Raw genomic sequence first — 24,204 nt, forward strand, 5'->3', positions numbered from 1 at the left:
GACACCCCAGACAGCATAGGTGCTTGAGGCCACGCAGCAGCGGGCAGCGCCCTCCCCTGGGCAGCAGCACTGGGAGCCAGCAGAGGGGTTTGCTCCACCCTCACACCCCTGGTGAGATACCCAGTGCTGATATCACCCAGCCCCTGGTGACGGTGACGCGCCCCCAAACAGAGCCAGCTGCACCCACACTGCTCATCTCTCCCTTTAATGAGGGGCACATGGGGGGATGGTGGGCGCTGGCTGTCCTCCCAGGAGTGCCAGGTTGCACCCAAGCTCAGGGCTCCTGGGGGACGTACTGGTGGATCCAGTCCAGGAAGTGGGTGACGCGGGTGTAGATGCCGGGTCTGTTGGGGTGGGCACAGCCCTCGCCCCAGCTCACCACGCCCGCCTGCAGCCACGTGCGGTTCACCTTGCAGGCCAGCGCCCCTCCGGAGTCGCCCTGTGGAGAGGACAGTCAGCGTGCTGCCAGTCCCTGGTGGTGGGGCGGGGCCGAGCACTCACCTGGCAGGGGCCCTTCCGGAAGGCCCCGGCGCAGAGCATGTTGGCCTTGACAATCTGCACACTGTCCCCCGTGGAGGAGCCCATGTGGTACTGGGCGTCACACTGGCCATTGTCCACAATGGGCACCTTCACCTGCTTCAGGGGGTACGGCGGCAGGAGGTCTACTGCAGGGAAAAGGTCGGGGACTGAGCCCAGGGGGGGCGGGTGGGCACCAGCCCCCGCCCTCCACTGCCCCGACTCACTCCCGTCGCTGGTGTCGCCCCAGCCTGTCACCCAGCACGGCGTTCCTGGTGGGAAAGTCTCGGAGGCGGGCGGCAGTTTGATCAGCTGGACGTGGCTGGACAGGTTCACAGGCTGCTGCAGCTTCAGCAGGCCGATGTCTGCCCCGACCTCCACGCTGTAGTAGTTGGGGTGCAGGATGATCCTGCTGATGGCCAGCAGCCGATCTCGGTAGTAGAGGTTCTGCTCCCGCAGCTGCACTTTGTAGTCCATGGGGTCCACCACGCTCCTGCCGGACAAAGCAGGGCTAACGGGCGCCAAGCACTTGTGCGCACAGCCCAGGCACCCGGCCCTGACACTCACCGGCTGAAGCAGTGTGCGGCAGTCAGCACCCACTGGGGGTGGATGAGGGAGCCCCCGCAGTTGTGTATCCAGTACTTGGACCTTACGCGCAGGCTCACCTGCCATGGCCACTTGCCCACGGGCGCCTCCTGCCCCCCCACGATGCCTGCTCGTGCGGGGGCCTGGCCTGGGGGGGAGCAGGAGGGCCTCAGGATGAGCTGGGGAGCGGCGCAGCCCTGGGGTGGCCCTGCCCAGGTCGGGTGGGACTGACTCACCAGGCGCCACGAGGACCAGGCTCCCAAGGAGGGGCAGCACCAGCACAAGCGGACTCAGCATCTGGAAGGAGTGAGCACACTGTGGGGGGCCTGTCCAGGCAGGGCGCAGGGTACCAGGGCTGGTCCAGGCAGGGCGAAGGGGCACCAGGGCTGCCCCTGGTGGGGCGCAGGGATACCAGGGTCGGCCCAGGTGGGGCTGGTGGAGTTGTGGTCTGGGGGCTTACCTTGGCCTCTCCTGCTCTCCAGAGCCAGCCTGCCCACCTGCTCCATTTATCCTCTGCACCAGGGTGGGTCTGAGTAGAGGCCGCCAATCCCAAGCTGAGGAAGGGTGACTCAGACCCCACAGGAAGGGGCCCCCGCTTGTGGGGAGGGCGCCCAGGCCCACTTCTCAGCAGGCTGCTATCAGGGGATCTGGGTCATAGGCTGAGTGAGGGTCATGTGGAGGAAGTGGCTGAGATAAGAGCAGTTCCAGCCCGACCTGGCCCGACCCTCACCGGTCCCCTCCTGCCTGTCCCCTGCCCGCCTGTCCACACAGCCCAGGTCAGCCATGCTGCTCCTCGCGGGTTCCTAGGCAGCGGCCCAGGGTCACACGGGGTGGCAGGGGCCGGGCGTGGCAGGGCGAACAGGTGACACCCCCACCCCAGCGAACGGCCCCACAGTCAGGCAGGATTAGAAGGGGCTGGGGGGCCCGGAGAGATCTCTAGGAGCTCTGTGATTGGATCGGGCCTGACATGGACCATCAGCGGCGGTGAGGATGCACATGCCGATTGCTGACTTTGGACCAATCAGGACAGGCCTGAGCCGCTGCCTCCTTCCCGCTTCTCACCTCCAGGACTGCAGTGTGATGGGCCGAGTGTAGATCACCCTCCTCGGTATGATAGCCTTGTCCTTGGGGGACTGGTCACAAAGTCTCAGCAACACATTAAACATTCACTGAAGAAATAGAAAGGATGGCTCCCTTAAAGGGTTCAGCTCCTTTGTGATGAAAACACTGCAAAGATTTCTGACACATGCTATTGGCACACAGGCCAGACAAGGGTCCAAGAACTTGACTGTGATTCCTGCAGCTGATTGAATAAATGCGTCAATGCTTGCAGTGCCTCCTGCCTGGGGTCGCCCCTGATATCTGTGGTGATGGGCCCCTGGAGTTGGTGGACCCAGTAGCAGGGAACCGCAGGGCAGGGTTGAGGGGTGGATACAGCACACCTGTAGGCAGAAGCGCAGATAGAGGCTGCGAAAAATGTGCTGCAGGACCTCAGTCCAGGGAGCGGGGAGGGCGCTGTCTCTCAGATTCATTCCCCGGCATCCCAAGTGGCCCCCAAGCACACCAGGAATAATTCCTGAGTGCAGAGCCAGGTTTAACCCCTGAGAACAGATGGGTGTGACCTTCCCAAATTACTTATAAAAGGTTTCACACATGAATACAAGGAGCCCCTCATTCAAAAATAATAATAATAATCTAGTGTAGGGTCCAGAGTGATATGACAGTGGGGAAGTCATTGGCCTTGCGTACAGCCAATCCCCGACACCACATATGCTCACCTGAGCCATCCCTGGGTGCAGATTCAGGAATAAGTCCTGAGACTTCCAGGTGTGGCCCCCAAGCAAAATAAAAGTCTAGCTGGGTATGTTCCGGCAATCATAAGACCTTCCTCCCCCAGGTGCCTGTTCAAGTCCTTCCCACCCCCCACCGTTGGTGTTTCTTTATAAGCCCCTGTAGTTTCACGAGCTCTAGAATGCTTCATGGCAAGAGCACACGTGTGACTCCGGCTGCAGCTTAGCCAATCGGGGATTGGCTGTTCTGTTCAGGGTTGGACCGTTCCTGCCTCTCCCAGAGAGGCATGTCACTGCCAGGAATGTCCCGTGCTCTGCGAGATGCTGAGGATGTTGGCACCACATCACCCGGAAATCCGTGTCAGATCTGTCAGAAACCGGCTGGCCTGGCTGTGCCTCAAGTCAGCCCGCTTCATCTTCTGTCATGTGTTGCTGTTGACTCTGGATCAGTCTCTGAGCTGTCCTGTGTGCTCTCCTCAGTCCCACCATCTTTCTTCTTAGCTGTGTGCTCCCCTCAGTCCCACCGTCTCCTTCCTCAGCTTGCTGGCAAGGTTTGAGGTGGAAGAAAAGGCACTTCCTCTCCTGCCCCACTGCAGGGCTGAGCCCAGCACCGCCAGGAAGGAGCACAGAGCACAGAGCTAGGGGTCAGCCGTCAGCCCTGAGCATAGCTGGTGTGCTCCAAGACACCATTTCATTTTTTTCATCATCCTGTTAATCGTCGATTGCCTCGAGCAGGCCCCAGTAACGTCTCTTTCATCCTAGCCCTGAGATTATATTCACGGCTCTTTAGGAGAATGAGACCCATCATTGTTACTGGTATTTGGCATATTTGGTAGGCCACGGGGAGTTTGCCAGACTCTGCCCTGTGGGCAGGCTACATTCGATAGCCTGCAAGTTTGTCCAAAGTAGGAATGAGGTAATAAGATGTCTTCGGGTGCCGGAGCCCCGGTCGTGGCGGGGAGGAAAGCTCGACCTGCTCCCCTCCAAGGGGTCCCGGCGAGGGACACCCAGGCGCGGGGGCAAAAGACTGCACTGTTCTCGTCCGGGATCTGGATTTTATAAACCCCAAGACACCATCTCTCAAAAAAAAAATTGTGTAAGAATAAAGGGGAAAAAGCAGAGAAAGTGCTGACCCTTCCTGAGAGAACAACTCTGACAACTCGTCTCATGCCCCAGCCCCAGAAAACGACACCCCCATCCACCAGCCAGCAAGACTGACCATATGAGCCAGGAGTAAGCCCCAGGCACAGCCAGGTGTGCCCCCAAGCACTGTAGTGAAGCTGGAGGCGCTGGGCTGGTAAGGTGTGTGCAGCGGGCAGCTGCTGAGGCATGTGGGATCCCTGGAGTTTAGTTCTGGGGGCTCCCTAGCTGCCTCCAGATCTGGCAGTTCTGGCGCTAGAGGGGTCAGGAGTGAGAGTGTAGGTCAGTGTGGTCTTGGGCTGTGCACCCCTTTCCGGGCGCTGCCCTGCTCCTGGATCCCCTGGGGACATGTGGGCAGGACCATGGAGTGTGCACCAGCCCTGGAGCCCTGGATGTCCTCCTCAGGCTGGGCTCAGTCCTGAGAAACAGACTGGCCTGACATGGGTCCCCTGTGTTCCCAGGGTGGCCACTCAGGGCCCTCCTGGGTCCTGCTGGCCAGTGCCAGCATTCGCTGGTGGGGGGAGCCTCCCAGCACCCCCCTACAGGCCACAGACATGAAGCCTGGCCTGACCCCACTTCAGCACCCCACTTCTGCCACCCCTGCCCAGCTGTGCTCTCATACCCAACTCCCCACCACCAACTCCCAGGATGCCACCCCGAGGCTTAGGAGCCCCTCACGCCCTCCCCAAATTCCTGCAGACTATGGAGGAACACGAAGCTGTTGGCTGCCTTTGAAGGAGGCACCACAGATGATCTCGGGAACTGTGCCAGGCCAAGAGCCGACGCAGCCCAGCAGCCTGCACCCCCACCAGCCCCACTGTGCGCCAGAAAGACACCAGAAACAGCAGAGCAAGCATTTATTGTGCAGGTTCCGGCACCTGAGCCCAGACCCGGGGCTCAGCCTCTGTGGGGAAAAGGGCTGGGAGCACCTCAGCAAGGCGGCATCCTGGGGGAGAGCCGGTGAAAGCGTGGGGAGCAGCCCCTGGCCCGGGCAGGGGCCGAGGACACTTGGCGCTGGATCCAGGGCTGATGGACGGGCACGCTTGCGTACACGCCCGGGGCGCCTGGCTCTGCGCAGCCCTTGCTGAAGCTGACCACGGCTGCCTGCACCCACGAGCCGCTCGCAAGCTGGCACACCAGCGGGCCCCCGGAGTCACCCTGAAGAGGCAAGAATGGGCCAAGCCGTGACGTACCAGAGGGAGACCTGGGTTCAAGCCCCAGCACCTCAGGGCCTGCCAAGCCCAGCAGCGAGCAACCCCCGTGCACTGAGCTGGGAGCAGCCCCTGAGGGCCACCAGGTGTGGGGCAGGCTGGGAGCTCCCCCATGGGCAGGCAAGTCTGGGGTCCCGGGTGGGGACGGCGAGGCCTATCCACTGCGCCTCCTGGCACAACTCCCAGTGCTGGCCCAGCTGCTCGCTCTGGGAATGCTCCTGCTCTGGTTTAGGACTTGTGAGCCTGTGCCCTGGCCAGCCCAGCAAGGGACTGACCCCACCCCCACAGAGCCGGCCCAGGGGAGGGGGATCCCAGGCACAAACCTCACAGAAGCCTTTGCGGCCCCGGGGGGCGCCAGCACACAGCATATCCTGGGCAATGCGCTCTGGTGCGTACTGCTGGCGGCACACCTGAGGGCTCACGGTCAGCACGTCCACCTCCTGCAGCTGGAGGGGCTGGGGCAGGGCCTCTGCGGGTAGAGCGGGTGTCAGCAGGGCTGCAGCTGGGGGGAGGGTCCCACGCCGCTGACCCACAGCCTGAGCCCCTCACCCACCGTCCTGGCTGACGTCGCCCCAGCCGGTCACCCAGCAGAGGGTGCCCGGGGGGATGTCAAGGCCGGGCCTGGCCAGCTGCACGGGCCTGATGGTGCGAGAGAAGCGCACGGGGCGCGCCAGCCTCAGGAGGGCCACGTCCGCACCCTGCAGGGCGTCCCCGCTGTAGGAGGGGTGCCGGAACACACGTGCCACGTTCATGCTCACGGAGCCCGGGGGCCTGGTGTACAGGGCTGACTCGCCCAGCTGCACTGTCAGCTGCCCCTGGCGTACAGAGCTGCGAAGGGAAAGGAACAGGCCAGTGTACGGTGGCACCGCCAGCCCCCTGAGGGTGATCCAGAGGGGGTGCACAGGTGCTGGCCGCTGGGCCTTGTCCAGTCATATGTCCAGGGCAGACTCCAGCCTGAGTGCTCGCTGAAAGCATGAGAGTTCATGCTCAGGCTGTCCAGTCCCCAGTGATGGGGACTGCAGGGTACACGCTGGTGGACATGGGGGTGGCAGGAGGCAGATGGGCCCTGGGCAGGGGTGTGAGGGGCCCCCGGGGCACCTGGGCTGGATCTGGCCCTGCCCCAGGTGGGCAGCTGCTGCAGACCCACGTCCCTGACACTCACCTGGGGATGCAGTGAGCAGCAGTCAGCACCCACTGGCTGTTGATGAGGCTGCCCCCACACACGTGCTGGCCGTACTCCCGCAGGCTAGCCTGCCACGGCCATTGGTGGAGGGACGCCTCCACACCCCCCACAATGCGGGCCTTAGGGACCAGGCTGCTCCCTGGCGAGAGAGGGTGGCTGGGTCACTGGGGTCCCCTGTGGACGGCCCAGGCTGAGGGGGCTCCCCGCCCACCTCCAGATGCCGGGGACCGCGTAGTGCTACCACCAGGCAGGCCCTGGGCCCCCGGGACTCACCCCTTCCTCCCAGAGGGAGCATGAACAGCAGGAGCAACAGCATCTGCGGGAGAGCACAGGACGTCCAGCCCAGCCCAAGCCCCCCTCTCAGACCCCAGGCCCTGAGTGCAGCCATCACCTGGAGGACTCAGCGCTGCTGTGGGTGTCCACGGCTCCGCAGCTCGTGTCCGCCTGTTCCCGCGCTTGCTGACGTGTCCTGGCTCCCAACCTGGCCCATCCCTGGCCACCCCCAGATTGGGAGTGTGGGGGCAGTGCGGGGGGGGTCTGGTTCTGGGGCAGGAGGGCCCGGCAGCAAGCAGGCCCGTGAGGGGTGACCTGGTCAGAGTGGGGGTCCGCTGTCTGGCTACAGAAGGGCCTCGCCTGGGCTCCCCCCGAGACTGGGGCTGGCCACGGCCACCACCTCCCCCCACCCCGCTGCCAGCCCACAGCAGGCGGAAGTCAGGGACGCAGTCCTGCCCCAGGTAAGTTTCAGGGAACCGTGTCACCTGGCTTCTACAAAGGGACACGTTGGCCAGCCTGGCAGCCTGTTGAGGGACCAGGAGGATGCAGGGGGTGGGCCCAGCTGACACCGGAGCTGCCTTATCTCTGTCTGGACTTGGCCGAGCAGAAGAGGCCCAGGAGATGGGCAGAACCTGGGCAGATGCCTTTTGGGGGGCCGGAGATGTGGCATATCCAAGTGGCCACTGTCACTGCCCAAGCCGGCCCGCTGTCACTGGCTGCTCTTGGAGCACTGTCATGGACAGTCCCCAGCTATAGCCGTGTGCCTAGCGGGTCGCCATGCAGAGACCCTGCTGTGACCTTATGATCTTATGACCTTCCGTGAGGGCCATGCTTGCTCTCGTGACAGGAAGACGCTGCACATGGTCACTTCTCTTCCGACCACAGGCTCCTTTCAAACAGGCCTGGGAAGTATGGGCAGCACGGCCAAGCATGGCCAGCACAGGCACTGGCCACTACAGCAAGAGCCGGGACGTCCGGAGGGGCTGACACAAGGCCTGACTGCTCGAACACAGCTGGTGGTGGCAGCACAGGGCTGTCTGTGTGCACTGAATCGCTCAGAGCCGAACTTTGGGGACTGGAGCGATAGCAAAGCAGGTAGGGTGTTTGCCTTGCACGCGGTTGACCCGAGTTCGATTCCCAGCACCCCATATGGTCCCCTGAGCACCGCCAGGAGTAATTCCTGAGTGTAAAGCCAGGAGTAACCCCTTTGCAACACCCAGGTGTGACCCAAAAAAGAAAAAAAAATCAGAGCTGGACTTTGCCCGCCAGAGGAAGACGCCACCAGGAGACCTGGAACCCCTCGACCACCCCAAAACATTCATGCCACAGCACAAGAGCCCCATCTGGCAGAGGAAGCCCAACAGCATGAAAAAGTCATGGTTATCTGCAAAACCCAGAGAGCGTCAGATAAAGGCTCAGAATGAACAGCCCTGCTGATATGACCAGGACTAGGCCAGGACTGGGTGGGTGAGATCGGACGGCTGATGGACATCTTATCTTGCTGAGGTGGAACGAGCCGTCTTCTAAGGAAGGGAGGAACAACGGAAAAACCACTCCACGGTAGGAAGGAAGCTGCAGCCATGGCGGGAGAGCCCACTGGCTCCCACCCTCTACTGGAGCTGGGGACACGGGGGACCTGGCTGCAGCCCGCTGGGCACTGCTCTAAGCTTTGTTCCTGGCACCACGAGGCTCCCCAGAGTCTCACTGGAGGTGCCCCCGCAACCACCAAACACAAACCCTCCAAACTCCATGAGAGAAATGGAAACCTCCGTCGGGCTGGTTGCAAAGACCCGTGTCCCTCACGGGCCTCTTAGCCGCACAGGGAAGATGGCCAGCGCATGGCCACTCATGAGGAAGGTGCCAGGCAAACGGCCCCATGTCCACTATCAAGCTGCCCTTTGGGTATGAGTGGAACCTGCAGCTGCGGTCACCAGCCAGCAGAGAGGATGAGGCAGCTTCCCCCAGAGCAGTGGGGTGCACGTTTGGGGGTCACACTTGGTACTCAGGGGCTATGTCTGGCTCTGTAATCAGGAGTGACCATGGACAGGGCTCAGAGGATCAGATGGGTGCTAGGACCAGCGCTCTCCCCACTGTCCTGCTACTTGGGTCGGATGTGCCAAACCCCCCAAATCCAAAGCCACACCAAGGCCCCGCAGCCACTAGCCTGGATCCAGAAGCCCCGTGTCGTTCCCCTCCCCCAGCACTGAGCTTGGGAGCCCAGACCAAGACTACAATTCCGGAGAAGGACAGAGGCCAAGCAGGGGGTGGGCACAAAGGAGGAGGCCTTTGCTGGACGCTGCTCACCTCTGGGATGGTCCCTGAGGGAATCATAACAAAGACCGTGAGAGCAACTAGCTGTGATGAGTCACAGAAGAAACGGCCATGCAGGGCCAGGTGCCCGGAGCCAGGCGGGGTCCTGGACAGACGTGGGGCCCAGGAGTCGCCCCACCCGTCCTCCTGGAACGTGCTGGGCTGGCCAAGTCCCCGTGAGTACCCGGCAGTGTGGCCACAGCTCTGCCCAGCATGCTTGCCACCATGTGCTGCTGTGTCCGTGAGGGGCTGTGGCCTCCTCCGGAGCGACGACTCGCTCTCTCTGCACAAAAAGGGGGCTCATCACTGAGCCCCAGAAGGTCCTGGCTTCCTCACCTCTCCGCACAGAAAAGAATTTCAGGAGACCAACAGTGCAGGAAGATGGTCTTTCTTAAGAACTGGTGAAAAGGGGCTGGAGCAATAGTACAGCAGGGAGGGCGTTTGCCTTGTATGCATCCAACCCCGGTTCGAGTCCCAACATCCCATATGGTCCCCTGAGCACCTCCAGGAGTAATTCCTGAGTGCAGAGCCAGGAATAACCCCTGTGCATCGCCGGGTGTGACCAAAGGGCACACACAATCACACACACAAAAGAACTGAAAGGGAGGTGAAAGGGAGGTGAGCGCGGTCATACAGTGGCTAGAACACTGGCCTTGCATGTGACTGACCCAGCTTTGATTCCTGGCAGCCTCACGCACCGCCCCCAGTGACTCTGAGTGCAGAACCAGGTCCTTCCTGCCAGGAGGACCCTGTACTCGCCTGAGCACGGCCCCCAAACACAAAGACCCTGTAAAAGAGAGAACATGTGGGCTCTCCGGAGGGGAGAGAGCTAAGGACACCCCATGATGTGAAAGCAGGAAGTGCATGTCCGTGGTTTGTGGGGGACCCAGGATGGGGCCTTCCAGCATCTCACCACTGCCTGTGCGGACTGGGGAGGGACTTGTAGGAAGGACCTTGAGCTCTGGGCGTCTTCTCACTCTTCACCTTCGGGGGTGCTCTGGAGCCCCTTAGCACTTCATCAGTCCCAGTTCCTGCTCCCCCAACTGCCTCCTCATGCCTTTGAGCTCCTTCTGGCCTGCTGAGAGCAACTTTACTGAGAAACTCATTGGCAGGAGCCTTGCTCTGAGGGCTGCTTCACATGGAGGGTTCCAAAGTTTCCCCAGGATCTCAGCAATCGCTCAGCCACTTACACAAGCTCTTTCCCTAGAACACAGAGACAACCCCACACAGCAGCCGGCGCTGGGGAGACCAAGTCCGTCAGCCCTAGGCTGAGGCCCAGAGGACGGAGGGAGTGCGGGAACACAGGCTGGGCAGTTCTCCAGGAAGTTTGAGCATCCCTGGCCACCCCCCAGTCAGGAGGAGACCCACAGTGAGCTCGGCCCAGGACATAAGTCCATCCCCGCCAGCTCCCACGGCCTGGCCTTTACTACCCTGAGCACAGCACAGGCAGAGGGCCCAGGCAGCTGGGGAGAAGCTGGCACGTCTGTGCCAGCCGGAGACGCTTCTGCTGGGAAGCATCGTGGACATAAACCTAGAGGCCAGGGTCTCCAACCCACACTGAACAGAGGTTCCCCTCTGAAGCCACAGGCTGAAAGGAAGGAGCATGGCTACTCAGTCACAGGAGGGAGGGAAGGAGGGAGGGAGGGAGGGAGGGAGGGAGGGAGGAGGAAGAGGAGGAGGAAGGGCAGCAGAGGAGGAGGAGCTAGGGGGGAGGAGGAGGAGGAGAGGAAGAGGAGGAGGAGGAGAGGAGGAAGAGCTGGAGGATGAGAGGAGGAGGAGGAGCTGAAGGAGGAGGAGGAGAGGAGGAGGAGGAGCTGGAGGAGGAGGAGCTGGAGGAGGAAGAGCAGGAGCTGGAGGAGGAGGAGGAGGAGGAAGAGCTGAAGGAGGAGGAGGAGAGGAGGAGGAGGAGCTGGAGGAGGAGGAGCTGGAGGAGGAAGAGCAGAAGCTGGAGGAGGAGGAGGAGGAGGAGGAGGAGGAAGAGCTGAAGGAGGAGGAGGAGCTGGAGGAGGAGGAGCTGGAGGAGGAAGAGTAGGAGCTGGAGGAGGAGGAGGAGGAGGAAGAGTTGAAGGAGGAGGAGGGGAGGAGGAGGAGCTGGAGGAGGGGGAGCTGGAGGAGGAAGAGCAGAAGCTGGAGGAGGAGGAGGAGGAGGAAGAGCTGAAGGAGGAGGAGGAGAGGAGGAGGAGGAGCTGGAGGAGGGGGAGCTGGAGGAGGAAGAGCAGAAGTTGGAGGAGGAGGAGGAGGAGCTGGAGGAGGAGGAGCTGGAGGAGGAAGAGCAGGAGCTGGAGGAGGAGCTGGAGGAGAAGGAGGAGGAGCTGAAGGAGGAGGAGGAGAGGAGGAGGAGGAGCTGGAGGAGGAAGAGCAGGAGCTGGAGGAGGAGGAGGAGGAGGAGGAAGAGCTGAAGGAGGAGGAGGAGAGGAGGAGGAGCTGGAGGAGGGGGAGCTGGAGGAGGAGAGGAGGAGGAGGAGCTGGAGGAGGAGGAGGAGAGGAGGAGGAGCTGGAGGAGGGGGAGCTGGAGGAGGAGAGGAGGAGGAGGAGCTGGAGGAGGGGGAGCTGGAGGAGGAAGAGCATTAGTTGGAGGAGGAGGTGGAGGAGGAGGAGGAGGAGGAGGAGGAGGAGGAGTGGGAGCTGGCATCATGGCCTGGGTCTGGAGAGGGGAAGCTGCCTTCCTGCCAGGAGGACCCTGTACTCGCAGACGCGCCACAGCTAAGTGCTTTCTCCGCTGCCAGCCAGGCCAGGGCACAGAAGTGCATCAGGAGGGCACTTCATCCCCAGCTTGGCAATGAGCTTGTAGAAGGCACCAAAATTCTAAGGAGGAAAGTCCTAGACGCCCATGGATGTGCACGGACACACACACGTGCAGCACGCCCACACACATATACACGTGCACATGTGCATCACAGGTGCACAGGCCTGCTGACATCCAGGTGGTCTCTGGTGCAGGACTGTGGGGATCAAGCCCACTGCGGGCCTGTCCCCTGTCTAGCCCCGAGGCCCCAGCCTCTTGTGTGAGGTGTGGCTGCCCCCGTGTGGTTCCAGACAGAATTGCAGGTCACTGAATTGGTCCCTTGGGCACCTGTGGGTCGCTGCTCTTCCAACCACCAGGTGGACCCTGCGCCTTAGCCAGACTAGTCAAAGACTGCCCACTTGGGTCCCAGGGGACAGTAACCCAGTCCCCACTACCCCAGGGCCACAGCTCCTGGGCTCTGCCAAAGGGCTGTCGTAGCCACAGGCTCACTCATTCACCCCAGGCCAGGTCAGGACGGGCCCTTGGGTGGAGAGACACCAGTAAAGTTCTGAGCGACGAAAGGGTTCCTTTTTTCTTTTCCTTTCTTCTTTTTGGTTTTTGGGCCATACCTATCAGTGCAGTCTTTTTCTGGCTCTGTGCTTAGGGATCACTCTTGGGGGGCTTGGGGGACATATGGGGTGCCAGGGATCAAACCCAGGTCTGCCATGTGCAAGGCAAGTGCCACAGTATGATCTCTCTGACCCCAGGAAAGGGTTTTCAGGCCCAGCTCTCGATGGCCCCTGCAGATGGCCTGGCCACTGCAGTTGGACAGGTGGCCCCATCTTTATTCTGCTGGATTCGCAGGAGGTATGTTCAATGCAGGGCTCATTTCTCCTAATTTCTTCAAAATTTGTTGAATGGTCATGTGCAAGTGCTTCTTTTCCAATGGGCTCTCTTTGGCAGGGGCGTTCTAATTAGGTTCTGGATCTCTAACAAACCTCTGTGGCCTGGTGACAAATTGCCCTTCCTAGTAATATGGGCCCACCCACTGTCTGCCTCACTCCAAGGCCCCATCCGAAGCATGCACTTGGTCTAGGAAAAGGAAGGGTTGAAGGGATAGTACAGTGGGCAGGACATCTCCCTTCATGCAGCTAACCTACTTCAATCTCCAGCATCCCTGTAGTCCCCTGAGCCCTGACAGAATGATACCTGAGTGCAGAGCCTGGCATAAACCCTAAGCACAGCTGGGTAAAGCTGAGGAGGAGGAGGAGGAGGAGGAGAAGGAGGTGTGGGGGGAAGGGAGAGGGGAGGAAAAAGAAAAAGGAAAGGAGGAGGAGGAGGAAGAGGAGGAGGAAAGGAGGAAGGAGGAGGAGGAGAATCCAAAGCACACAGAAGTGCCTCACTTGGGAAAGGACCCAGGATATCTGCGGGCATGAGCACCCAGCCTGAGCCCCACTGCCCCCCACAGACCTGAGCAAACAGCATTAGCCTGGCCTATCAGTTTAATGGGGACAGGGCTGAACAAGAGACCCCCCCCCCGCCCCACTGTCCAGACACCCGGCTGCAGACCCTCTGCTGCTCCCTGAGCTGGGGGAGCCTGGAGCAGGAAGGAGGCAGGAGATGTCGGCACTGCCAAGGGAACAGAGGAGGAGGTGGGCGAGAAGCGGCGGCGGCCCTGCTCCGCGTTTAGGTGCATCTACAGGAACTGGTGGATCCAGGACACGTAGCTGGCCACTTTGGTGTACACTCCGGGTACAGAGAGCTGGCCGCAGATGTTGCCCCAGCTCACAATCCCCACCTGCACCCAGTTGCCAGTCAGATAGCACACCAGGGGGCCCCCAGAGTCGCCCTGTGGGGAGGCCGCAGTCAGGACCTCCTGCCGCTGGGCCCTGCCACGGGGTTTCTGAGTCAGGAGAGCTGGTCCAGGTCAGGAGACAATGACCAGGCCTTGTGGCTGGCCCCGCAGAAGACGGGCAAGTCCAGGACCCAAGTGGACAGGGTGGCTGGAGAATGAGGCAGGAGTGGGGGGGGAGTGGGCGGGACCTGTGAGTGACCGGGCTCTGGGGAAACCGGGCAGGTCTTTGAATAATGGGCGGGGTCTGAGGTGGGCGGGACCTTGGGGATGGGTGGGGCCTTGAGGAAATGGCAGGATGTAACGTGGGTGGGGCCTTGATGGGCGGGGCCTTGGGGAAATGGGTGGGGCCGGGATAATGAGCGGGGTCTGGTGGGCGGGGCCGGTAATGGGCGGGGTCACGGTGGGTGGGCGGGGCCGGGCACTGGGCGGGGCGGTTTACCTGACAGGCGTCTTGGTCCTTGTTCCCAGCACACACCATGTCCTTCTTGATGAGGGTCTCGGTGACGTTTGGAAACAAGTCCTGGTAGTGCCACTCACAGACCACTTTGTCCACCACTGGGACAGCTGCCTCCTGCAGACGGTAGGGGTGATCCAAGGGTCCTGCAGAGAGGGGCAGGCTGAGAACCAAGGGCTCAGTGTCATCTTTCCACCACGAGGTGCCCCCCAGAAGGAGCCCAGCTCAGCAGGCACCGGGCTCTGGTGCCCTATCGGAGCTGGGCTAGGCGGGACATTCCCCAGGAGCAGCCCTCGGCTGAGGATTAAACTGATCCACAGACAGGACCCTTTGCCTGCAGCCAAGGAGGCAGTTCTGGGGAAGCCCCAGGCCCCGCCACGGGCCCGGTCCTCACCGTCTTTGGTGAAGCCCCATCCGGTTACCCAGCACAGAGTGCGTGGCTTGACTCTGAGGCCGGCGTTCGGGAGGGACACGACATTGATGGACGCGGACAGCCTGAGCGGCACCTGCAGCTTCATCAGTGCAATGTCCGCCCCTGCCTCCGCCGACCAGCTCCTGGTGAACTTGGGGTGAGGGACGACCAGCTTCACCTTCACCAGATGGTCATGGTGGTAGAGCCGCAGCTGCCCGGCCTGGATCCTGTAGGCTTCCCCCCTGGGGAGCCATCCAGGAAGTCAGCTGCGCTCCACAGGAGGGGGGATTGCCAATGCCCGTGTCTGGGCCCAGGGACACTCACGGGGAGGTGCAGTGGGCTGCGGTCAGCACCCATTGGGGGTGGATCAGGGATCCCCCACATTTGTGTTGCCACAGCTGAAGTTTTGGATCAAATGTCCGTATGCTGATCTGCCACGGCCACTGACCAGTGGCTGCGTCATACCCCCCCGAGATTCTGTCCATCTTCCCCTCCATGCTGGCCCCTGGGAAGCAAAAAGATGGGGGTCAGGGAGCTGCGATGCAGCTGTCCAAACCCCAGGTCTGGCCGGCCCCTGGCCCACTTACCCAGGAACGACGTGGCGCTGGGACACAGCCGGGGGAGGCCCAGGAGCACCAGCCACAGCATCTGGGGGGGCACACACTGAGCCGCATCACCCTCGCGGGAGGACTGGGGGCCCAGGGCCAGGCCGCAGCCGAGGCCACCCAGGTTTCCCGAGGACCAGTCACCGAGCCATCATGTGGGCAGTAGCTGGCCCGTGTGAGGTCAGGGCCCGGGGCACTGGCCACAAGGCTCCCTGGCACCACAAGGCCACGGGGTCTGTGAGGGGCATGCCCACCACACACACACACACACACACACACACACACACGGAGCAGCTGTCAGTGCCCACGGGGCACAGTTCCCGTGTTCGCCCTCACAGTAGCCCAGCACACTGCATCCACCCTCAGACCCTCTGCTGACCAGCTAGTGTCTACCCCTTTGGCCACAAGCTGTGGTCAACACATACTGTGCCATGTGGGCCTTGGGCCGACTGCCAGGAGTCTGGGGACAGGACAATGAGGAGAAACCCTGCCACGGGGAGACCCTGGGTGTCCCTCAGCCCCTCCCTGTGGCAGAGACAAGAACATGACTGTCCCCACTGCACTGGCCTGCATGTCCCCGCTAGCCCATCCACCCAAGCTGCCTGTGTGCTAGGAGAAGGCCAGGGGTGACAGGGAGGAGAGCGCAGCCCTGGTGACAGCAGGCCCCTCCGTCCCCCCCCTCCCACCTCGGGCAGTCCTCCAGGCTGGCACCTGCATGGCCTGGGGCTCAGGGAGCTGCTTCCCTGGGACTCGGAGTGAGGCCTCGAGCTCCGCCCTCCAGCCTGTCACAATGGACACCATTGTGACACAGGTCCCCGCTCATCACTCATACCTGGAACCAGCCTAGGGAGCTGGACCCTGGCCCAGCTGTGCGGGGTCAAGCCTCTGTAGATGCCGCAGGCCCTGTCCATTCCCACCAGCACGGCTCTTCCAGGACCAGGATTCTCCAGAGGCATTCTGTCTGGGCTCAGTGCCAGCCTCCACTGTCGGGGGGTGGGGGACGCTGGGGCCTCGGCCATGGCCCAAGGCTCAGTGGGGCTCTCCTGGGCATCCCTGTGAAGAGTTCGCTGGATGCCATGGTTGGCAGAACACATGGCCTCCAGCTCATTCTCAAGGCTCTGCGGCCACCATGTGACTCACTCCTGCTAGGGCTCAGCCCTCGGTGTCCTGCGTCCGCCCCTGCGAGGCCTAGGAGACGCCATCAGACTGGCCCGGGCACTCCCCAGTGCCTCCTGTGTGTCTAGTTCCCTGGCTCTTCAGGGAAGCACTGGGAGAGCACCGGAGGGCATAGACCCAGAGGGGGCAAACCTGAAGTGCTCCAGGGCAAACCTAGACCATTCCAGCCTGGCCCCCAGGTTCCCAGGGTGCTATGCTTTCCCAGGGAGGGCTTGGAGCTAAAAGGCTTCACCAGCCCTCCAGCCAGGAGCCTCCACACACCTTCTCTCTGACTGCTGAATGGGCGGTGGGGGAGGTAGGTTGGGGGCAGGGCCTCAGAGAGGGGTGGGTTTGAGGCCCACAGTGGTGATGCAGTTTTCAAGGGGACTCAGCAAGGGCAGGGCCTGGCCAGAACCAAGGCGGGAGGCCATGACCCAGGAGACCCAGGAGATGTAGACCCTGGAGGGGGAGGCCCTCTAGCCCGACCCTGCCCTTACCGGGTACAGGTGCTGTTCCCCAACCTACCGCTGAGGGGGGTCTCCAGCATCTGGCGCAGAGAAGGGTTCTGAGTGCTCAGCACCCGGGTGCAGGAGGGTCTCACCATCTAGGCCAGGACTGTGACACAAAGGGCTCCTGGAGCTCCCGGGGTACGAGCCATAACCGTACCTGGGTGTGGGCACCATTCCGGGGCGTGGGTATCATGCTGGGGTGTGGGCACCATTCTGGGGCATGAGCACCATGCTGGGGCCTGGGCACCATTCTGGGGTGTGGGCACCGTGACGGGGTTTGGGGCACTGTACTGTGGCATGGGCACACGATGGGGTGCGGGCACTGTGCTGGGGTGCGGGCACCATACCATACTGGGGCACAGGGACCATGCTGGAGCATAGCTACCATATCAGAACCCTGGCACCATTCTGGGGTGCGGGCACTGTGCAGGAGTGCTGGCACTGTGTTGGGGTGTGGGCACCAGCATTGTGGGCACATGCCTGTGAGCTGGCTGGCACCCTGTCTGGGTCACATGAACACCAACTCCAGCTTCTGTCCAGGTTCACTCCAAGGGGACAGAGCCAGCGCTTCGCCTCAGAGTCTACTGGAACAACCCTCCAAGCGGCCACTACACGAGCAGTCCTGGGAACAGGCTGACTCCCCCTAGACTGGGGGCTTGAGCCACTAAGACTCCTGGTGGGAGTGGAGGTGGAGAAGGACCCATCAGAGGCCAAGGGGGTCCAGCCTCTGAGCCCCACTTCCCCCTGCAGGAGCTTGTAATACCCCTGGAGCTGCCCACACACCCTCCTTCCCTTCCCACGCTGACTTCCGGCTTCCTGGTGGGGCTGAGGGGACCCTATGTGGTGAGAAACCGCAGTTGGCCACATGCAAAGCAAGTACCTTGTTCTCTGCACCTTCTCCCCAGCACCCCCGAGTGTAAGGCAAACGTGAGGAGGAGGCTGAGTCGGAGAGCAGCTGTGAGAAATGCTGCTTCCTCCACGGGAGAGAAGGCAGAGCCCTACCGGCCCCTCGTCATGCCAAGTCCAGACCTGGTGTGGGATTCCCAGTGCCACAGCCTGAGGGACACTGGCAGGAAGGGGCAGACCAGAGCAAACCACAGATGTCCCACGCTGCCCTCAGATGTCAGAGCACGCTCCTGGCCAGCAGCCACCAGAGGCGCTATCCCAGAGGACACATGGTGTTCATGGGAACCGAGCAGAGTCGCATCTCCCATTTGCTCTGTAGCTGACCTAGGACGCCCGGGAGGTGGTGGTACAAGGCAGAGCAAGGTAGAAGGGGGTTAGAGCAATAATACAGTGGGGCGGGCATTTTCCTTGCATGCTGGACCAGGGATCGATCCTCAGTGTCCGGTATGGTCCCCCGGGCAATGCCAGGAGTCAGCACCCTGAGCACTGGTAGGTGTGGCCCAAACTAAGAAAGTGTGAGTAGGGGGGTCCACAGATGTGAAGCCCAAAATTATTGGTTGTGCTGGAGCAATAGGACGGCAGGTAAAGCACCTGGTTTGCTTGTGGCTGAGCGGGGACCAATTCCTGGTACCTCCTGAGCCCTCCAGGAGTGGCTTCTGAGCACAGAGCCAGGAGTCGGCCCTGAGCACCGCAGGGGGTGGCCCAAACCAACACCACCTACACCAGGAAGCCACTGGTAGAGCGGGCTACCAGCCAGTGGTAGAAGGGCTCATCGCGACCTCGCATGGCCCCCTGAGCACCACCGTGACCTCCAGGCGCCAAGCCGAGAGCACCCTCCGAGCGAGAAATAGCTGCGGGGCACAACTGCACGTAGCCAAGGGAAAGCCCCCGTGGAGAGCCGGGCACCTGCCCCATGCCCGGCCCGCGGCCAGGCCCCGCTGGGTGGCCGGCCGCGCCCCCGTGTGGCCACCGAGGGCCAGGGCCGGACACTGCAGACTGCAGCCACGCTTCCGGCCCTCGGACAAAAACGGGCTCCCCGTGGGCCTCGAGGGACCTCCCGGGCCCCTCCGGCGGAAACAGTGGGTGCCCTGCCGAGGCCTGCCCCTCCCAGGGAGCAGTGCGGGGGTGGGGGCAGGTGCTGGGACTGTCCAGCAGCGCCCACTCGGGCCCCTCGACTGCAGGCTGCGGCCGTGCTCACGGTGCTCCCCGGGCATCCGCAGGGCGCTGGGGGGCGGGGGAGGGGACCCCAGGGGCTGCACCGCGAACACGGAGGGGAAGGACCGGGGCGGCCGGGGCCGCGGGCGGGGCAGCGGGGCGCGGCCCAAGCCAGGTGCGGCCGGTCGCGCGCCGGGAGGTCCGCGGGCCCCACCCGCACCCGCCCCTCCCCCTCCGCCGGCCGCGGCCCAGGGAGCGTCGGCGCTTCTCCACCCGTCGGTCGTGCGGGCCTCGGCGCTTTGTACGGGAGTAGCTCATTGGGCGGCCGCGGCGGTCGCCCCGCCCAGCGGCGCGGCTGGGCCAATAGCACGAGGTTTCACAGGGCTCCGCACTCCGGGGAGCGTTAGCGTCCTGCGACGTTCCGGAGAGCCTTAGGCCTCGCCGCTCGCTGGCCCCCGGGCCCGGGGCCTCAGCCCAAGAAGACCTTAGGGACCCGTCGCCGGAGCCGCGCCCTCGGGGCATCCGCGGAACCCTCGCAGATTCCGGTGTCGGCTTTTCCCCGGGGCCCAGCGGCGCCTTCGCGGGCCGGCGCGCTCCTCGAGGAGGAGAGTTTGCAGACGCTCCCTGACGGCGGGGACGCGGCTCCTTTAAGGACCCAGGTGTCCAGCGCGCCGCCTGCCCGGAGCGCGTCCGCCGCGCCGGGCGCCCGGGCGGGCGACGGGGCGCGGGCGCGCGGCGGCGGGGCACGGGGCGCGGGCGGCGCGCGGCGGCGCGGGCGGGCCTGGCGGCGCGGCGGCGGCGGCGACGCGCGGGGCAGGCGCGCGGCGGGCGGCCCCGGGCAGGCCCCGCCCGCGGGGTCCTCGGCCTCGGGCTGCGCGCGGAGCGGGCTCGGGAGGGAAGTCCCGAGACAAAGGAGCGCCGCCGCCGCCGCCGCCGCCGCGCCTCGCCGCTCGCTCCGGGCCGCGGCCGCGCAGGTGAGGCGGCCCGCCCGCGCCCGCCCGCCCGCGCCCCGCGCTCCGCTCCCCGGCCCCCGGGCGCGCCGGCGCCGGACGCGGGCGGCGGCGGAGGCCGCGGCGCCCACCTGTTGCCGCCGCGCCAGGTGCGCGGGCCGCCCCCCGCGCCCCCGCCCGTAGCGAGGCTCGCGGAAGAGCCCGGCCGGGGCGTCCCCAGAGGGTCCCGGGCGGCGCCGAGGCCCGGCGTGGGGGCCTCGGGCTAGGGCTGCGCCCCGCGCCAAGGTCCTCCCGCGGACTCTGGCCTGTTCCCCGCGGGTCAGCACCGCGCTTCTGCAGCGCGTCCCGCCGGTTTGACAGTTTGCGGGGACTCCCCGCAGCCCCCGCGGGACGGGGCGCGGGCCGCACTGGGGCGGGGTGCGCTGCCGCACGGCCGCCCCTGCCCCGGGGCCCGGACCCGTCCTGGGCGCCCCGCGGCCCGCGGGCAGCACCCGCACCGGCGTGCCCCGGCGGGCTCGTGCCTGGCCGTGGCTGCCCGCGCCGCCCTCCAGGCCCTGGGCTGCCCCCGACTGACTGCCCGGCCTTTGCAGGAAACGACGCCTCCACGATGTCGGGGATCGCGCTCAGCCGACTCGCCCAGGAGAGGAAGGCCTGGAGAAAGGACCACCCCTTTGTAAGGAGAGCCCCTGTCCCCGGCCCGGGGCGGGAGGGCGACGCGCGAGCCTGACGCGCTTGCTCTTCCAGGGCTTCGTGGCTGTCCCCACCAAGAACCCCGACGGCACCATGAACCTCATGAACTGGGAGTGCGCCATTCCGGGCAAGAAAGGGGTAAGCGGGTCGTTCGCCGGGGAACTGGGCGGGTGGGGGGTCCTGCGGGAGGGAGGGGGCCTCACGGAGACCCGTTTCCCCGAGCAGACTCCGTGGGAAGGCGGCTTGTTCAAGCTTCGGATGCTCTTCAAAGATGATTACCCGTCCTCCCCACCCAAGTGTGAGTACACGGCCACCTGCCCCCACGTGTGGGTGCACCAGCTGGGGCCACAGCTCCCTGAGGCTCCTCTGCCCCACCTGCCTTCTGGAATCCAGCCGGGGTTAAGTGGTTCTGGTTCCCCAGTAGGGGGTCGCAGCACCCCAGTCTCTGTGCGGCTTGCAGGGCGCCCTCTCAGGTCTGGTGCTGGGAGAGACGGACACATGCCTCTTACCTGGCAGCCTCCTCCTGGGGCCCTGCTGTGCGCTTCCTGCAAGGGCTGGCGCTCCCTGCTCCCTTCTGAAGCCTTGCGCGGGATACCTGTGCCGCTGTTGTAGTGGAGTGACTGGCTGGCAGGCGGGTTTGCCCTGGGGAGGGAGCAGGCACAGGCTGGCTGGGCTGTTTACGCAATCAACTCATGTGCTTTTGAGTAGTGGCACCAGCCCCGCGACACTATGCTGGACGTGAGTGTTCTGGGCTGGAGGAGGTCAGCTGTCCAGGCTGGTGCACCAGGCAGGGCCGTGCAGTCCCAGCTCTGTCGTGCACACGTGAGGGGGTTGTGGGCAGGCCAGGCAAATGGGGGGGGGGCACAGTCAAGGGAAGGGTCGCGCCCCCAGCTTCCCCCACATGGGGTGGGTTGGCAGATCTGTGCACTTGTAATGCTCGTACCAGCAAGCGCGTGCGGGGTCGGGAGCCACCTGTGGGTCCCCGTGCATTTCTGGGGCCTTGGGGACTCTCCTTCACTTGCCGCCATCCCTGCCTGCAAGGTGGTGGGAACTGGGGTCTGCTGGGCCGTCGTCGTCCCGTGTCCGTCATGTGTCCCCCTTCCCCCCGTACTTAGTCTGTGTGAAGGGAGATCCGGGCTTCTGGCCAGCTGTTTCTGCTGTGCCCACTCCTGGGTCTGCCCAGGCGTCCTTGGGGTAGGAGTCCTCGGGGTCCTGACCCTCCCTTTGGAGACGGTGTTCTTAGGGCCCTGCTTCTCGCTGGGGCTGCCGCCCACCCACCACTCTCCCGCAGGTAAATTTGAGCCGCCGCTCTTCCACCCGAATGTGTACCCCTCGGGCACAGTCTGCCTGTCCATCCTGGAGGAGGACAAGGACTGGAGGCCGGCCATCACGATCAAGCAGGTACGCCCTGTCCCCTTGGCCCTGCCCGCGGCACGAACTCCCGCCCCACTGGCCTCTTCCCTTGTCTGCCCAGATCTTGTTAGGGATTCAGGAGCTGCTGAATGAACCAAATATCCAAGACCCCGCTCAAGCAGAGGCCTACACGATCTACTGGTCAGTAGCAGTGCCGGGGCCGGGCGGGCTTTGAGGGGCAAGCTTAGTCTCCCAGGTGTGTCCAGTTCTACCCAGGTCTGCTGAAGAGGTGGCCTGTCCCGAGCAGAGGCCCCTCTGGTTCTGCCGCTAAGTGGGGGGAGGGTGGCCAGACCGGTGTGGGAAGGGGACATTTGTTCTGATGCCCTGTCCTTTCCAGGGCAGTGACTGTCACTGCAGGGTGCAGGGGCCTTCCTGAGCTCAGCAGTGGCCAGCCTGGGTGCTGGGGGGACACGAAGGCCACAGATTGCCCCTCCCCATTCCTGGTATCTAACAGAACCCTGGTGATGGGGTCCCATCCCCAGGCTTTGGGTCCCAGTGACCCTCTGCCCTAGGCTGTGCCTCCGGCTGGCGTGGCCCACTGACCTGTGTCTCCGCCCTCAGCCAGAACAGAGTGGAGTATGAGAAACGAGTCCGAGCACAAGCCAAGAAGTTCGCGCCCTCCTAGGTGGCCTCACAGCAGCAAGGAAGGGATTGGTTTGGCAGGAACTGGTTTACGACACTTTGCAAGCCCACGTCGCTCTGTACAATTCCTGGGGGGCGCCACCCCATCCGCCACGCGCCCTCTGACGCGCCGAACCCCGGTTCTTCACACAGGGTCTCTTCCTTCCGTCTTTTGTAGTTTGATTGTTCTGTAAAACTCGCTTTTATTTTAATATTGATGTCAGTATTTCCACTGCTGTAAGGTTTCCTACGGGGTGAGCGCAGACACAGGCATGCTCCCCAGCAGGCCCGCGCGGCTCCGGGCTCCAAGACGCCCGCCCCCGCTCTTCTCCGCACACCCCGGTTTGTGTTGCTTTGAGCCTCAGATCCAGTCGCCAGCGTCTCCCTTCCGCATCACTTCCTGTGTTTATATGGCGTTTTGTCTGTGTTGCTGTTTAGAGTAAATAAACTGTTTATATAAAGATTTTTGTTGCATTCTTGTGTACAAGTGAGGAGGCTATGTGGCATGGTGGTCTCCCTGCTGCCTGCGGCCGCCCCTGTGCATAAAGTCGGCGCCTGCCGGGAGCAGGCAGCCCCAGGGAGGACGAGGGTCACCATCGGAGAGCTTGGCCTGCCGGCGGACGGACAGACAGACTGCGCCCGAGGAGATCCTGCAGGACACGTGCAGCCCAGCCTCTCCCCGGGCCCCCTCCATCACAAGTGGATGGGGTCTCTGGGGAGTCGAAGGAGCCTGAGGGCGGAGGCCCACCGCATCACTGACTGCACACCGGCCTTGGCTCTGCTTAGCACAGATGGACGCGGAACGGCCGAGCCCGAGGACTGGCCCCTGGAACTGGCTGCATGGACCATGGGGAGCTGGCAATTCCTCAAGCCTGAAAGCCAGGGACTGTCTTCACCCGCTGGCGAGGGGCACCTGGCCCGACCCTGACTGGTGTCACCCCAGGGTGGTGGGGGCAGATGACGCTGGGGGTACCCACAGGCCAGTGCCTTGTTTGCTGCTCAGCTGGACAGTGAAGTTACACAGCTGCGGCACATGCGGGTACCGCAAAGCCAATCTACTTTCTACTTAAGGCTCTGAGGTGATTGGTATTTTAGCAACTTGTGACTTCCGCGAATGAAATGTCCTTTTGTACCAGTGGTTGGCCTCACAAAGATGTGACTTGTAACCTGAGAATTCTGAGATGCGTTTGCTGTTATGTGGGGTGGTCTGCTCCGGGCACATGGGCGGGCAGGGGCTGTGGCGCCACATGCACCCCGCACCTAGGAACCCCCAATTAAAGCACTTCCACAAACTGCCCTTGCGTCTGTGTCCTTTTCTGGCCTGACCTGCCTTGGGGCAGGGTAGGGGTGCGGCACTCTTATCCTCAGGACTCTGCTGTGCCCAGGGCTCTATCACTTTCCCAGAGGCCCTGACCCAGGAAGGGCTGGGGTACCAGACGCATCCTCCAGGTGGCACCGGACCCGAGGGCATCCGTATTGACTTCCCTGCCTGACAGTGACCATTCATGCCCATCCAGGGCTCCTTTCGAAGAGGGGCCTGCCAGAAGGCACCTAGATGGCCCTCCAGGCCAGAAAGTGGACCCTGCCTCATGGGAGCCTGAGGCTGGTGAACCCACAACAGCGCGCCCATTCGGCATGGACTCTGCCAGTGGCAGCAAGTTCCCACCTTCTGGCCCTGTCCTCAAGCCCCCTGGTCACGAGCCTGGGGTGGTCCGACTGCGAGGAAGCGCTGCCTGCAATTTCGAG

At 63.4% G+C, this 24,204-nt stretch overlaps 4 protein-coding genes across 7 annotated transcripts; 1 reads left to right on the forward strand and 3 right to left on the reverse strand.

Annotated features, from left to right (window-relative positions):
• Positions 1–254: 254 nt before the first annotated feature.
• On the reverse strand, positions 255–1,398 carry LOC130042973 (tryptase-like). 2 transcript variants are annotated; one of them, XM_056135266.1, is made up of 5 exons: positions 1,338–1,398; positions 1,084–1,249; positions 744–1,009; positions 502–662; positions 255–439 (listed from the first exon to the last, which is right to left on the reverse strand). In XM_056135266.1, exons 1-5 carry the CDS (start codon positions 1,396–1,398, stop codon positions 275–277), a joined length of 819 nt encoding a protein of 272 aa, XP_055991241.1. In that variant the 3' UTR covers positions 255–274. The 2 variants fall into 2 exon arrangements, with proteins under 2 accessions (XP_055991241.1, XP_055991240.1); XM_056135265.1 differs by having other exon boundaries at positions 502–665.
• A 1,023-nt stretch (positions 1,399–2,421) lies between these two features.
• LOC130042857 (serine protease 33-like) lies at positions 2,422–7,528 on the reverse strand. Its single transcript, XM_056135103.1, has 6 exons — positions 7,513–7,528; positions 6,405–6,564; positions 5,796–6,070; positions 5,566–5,711; positions 5,075–5,189; positions 2,422–2,543 (listed from the first exon to the last, which is right to left on the reverse strand). The coding sequence occupies exons 1-6, from the start codon at positions 7,526–7,528 to the stop codon at positions 2,422–2,424; spliced, it is 834 nt and encodes a 277-aa protein (XP_055991078.1).
• A 5,899-nt stretch (positions 7,529–13,427) lies between these two features.
• Positions 13,428–16,916, reverse strand: LOC130042858 (mastin-like). The gene is made up of 7 exons (XM_056135104.1): positions 16,881–16,916; positions 15,042–15,102; positions 14,903–14,959; positions 14,779–14,794; positions 14,437–14,696; positions 14,028–14,188; positions 13,428–13,582 (listed from the first exon to the last, which is right to left on the reverse strand). Exons 1-7 carry the CDS (start codon positions 16,914–16,916, stop codon positions 13,430–13,432), a joined length of 744 nt encoding a protein of 247 aa, XP_055991079.1. The 3' UTR covers positions 13,428–13,429.
• Positions 16,917–19,187: 2,271 nt separating this feature from the next.
• On the forward strand, positions 19,188–23,023 carry UBE2I (ubiquitin conjugating enzyme E2 I). Of its 3 annotated transcripts, none has more exons than XM_056135286.1 (7): positions 19,188–19,443; positions 20,325–20,407; positions 20,479–20,562; positions 20,650–20,722; positions 21,716–21,825; positions 21,899–21,978; positions 22,399–23,016. In XM_056135286.1, exons 2-7 carry the CDS (start codon positions 20,342–20,344, stop codon positions 22,460–22,462), a joined length of 477 nt encoding a protein of 158 aa, XP_055991261.1. In that variant the 5' UTR covers positions 19,188–19,443; positions 20,325–20,341; the 3' UTR covers positions 22,463–23,016. The 3 variants fall into 3 exon arrangements, with proteins under 3 accessions (XP_055991261.1, XP_055991262.1, XP_055991260.1); XM_056135287.1 differs by lacking the exon at positions 19,188–19,443 and adding an exon at positions 19,612–19,758 and having other exon boundaries at positions 22,403–23,023; XM_056135285.1 differs by lacking the exon at positions 19,188–19,443 and adding an exon at positions 19,612–19,758 and having other exon boundaries at positions 22,399–23,014.
• The last annotated feature ends 1,181 nt before the right edge of the window (positions 23,024–24,204 follow it).

The sequence above is a fragment of the Sorex fumeus genome, unplaced genomic scaffold, assembly GCF_029834395.1.
Source record: "Sorex fumeus unplaced genomic scaffold, SorFum_2.1 ptg000110l, whole genome shotgun sequence".
NCBI classification, from domain to species: Eukaryota; Metazoa; Chordata; class Mammalia; order Eulipotyphla; family Soricidae; genus Sorex; species Sorex fumeus.

Excerpts from the sequence above, each read along its gene's own strand:
- UBE2I (XM_056135286.1), top strand. The coding sequence starts at position 20,342 with ATGTCGGGGATCGCGCTCAGCCGACTCGCCCAGGAGAGGAAGGCCTGG. Across the intron at positions 20,563-20,649 it reads CCATTCCGGGCAAGAAAGGG|ACTCCGTGGGAAGGCGGCTT; the intron begins GTAAGCGGGTCG and ends TTCCCCGAGCAG. Across the intron at positions 21,826-21,898 it reads CGGCCATCACGATCAAGCAG|ATCTTGTTAGGGATTCAGGA; the intron begins GTACGCCCTGTC and ends TTGTCTGCCCAG.
- LOC130042858 (XM_056135104.1), bottom strand. The coding sequence starts at position 16,916 with ATGATACCCACGCCCCGGAATGGTGCCCACACCCAG. Across the intron at positions 15,103-16,880 it reads GGAATGGTGCCCACACCCAG|ATGCTGTGGCTGGTGCTCCT; the intron begins GTACGGTTATGG and ends GTGCCCCCCCAG. Across the intron at positions 14,189-14,436 it reads ATGGGGCTTCACCAAAGACG|GACCCTTGGATCACCCCTAC; the intron begins GTGAGGACCGGG and ends CCCTCTCTGCAG.
- LOC130042857 (XM_056135103.1), bottom strand. Across the intron at positions 5,712-5,795 it reads GGGCGACGTCAGCCAGGACG|AGGCCCTGCCCCAGCCCCTC; the intron begins GTGGGTGAGGGG and ends CTCTACCCGCAG. Across the intron at positions 2,544-5,074 it reads CGCCCCGGGCGTGTACGCAA|GTGTGCTGTATCCACCCCTC; the intron begins GCGTGCCCGTCC and ends TTCTGCCTACAG.
- LOC130042973 (XM_056135265.1), bottom strand. The coding sequence starts at position 1,398 with ATGCTGAGTCCGCTTGTGCTGGTGCTGCCCCTCCTTGGGAGCCTGGTC. Across the intron at positions 1,250-1,337 it reads CCTGGTCCTCGTGGCGCCTG|GCCAGGCCCCCGCACGAGCA; the intron begins GTGAGTCAGTCC and ends GCTCCCCCCCAG. Across the intron at positions 666-743 it reads GGGCGACACCAGCGACGGGA|TAGACCTCCTGCCGCCGTAC; the intron begins GTGAGTCGGGGC and ends TTTTCCCTGCAG.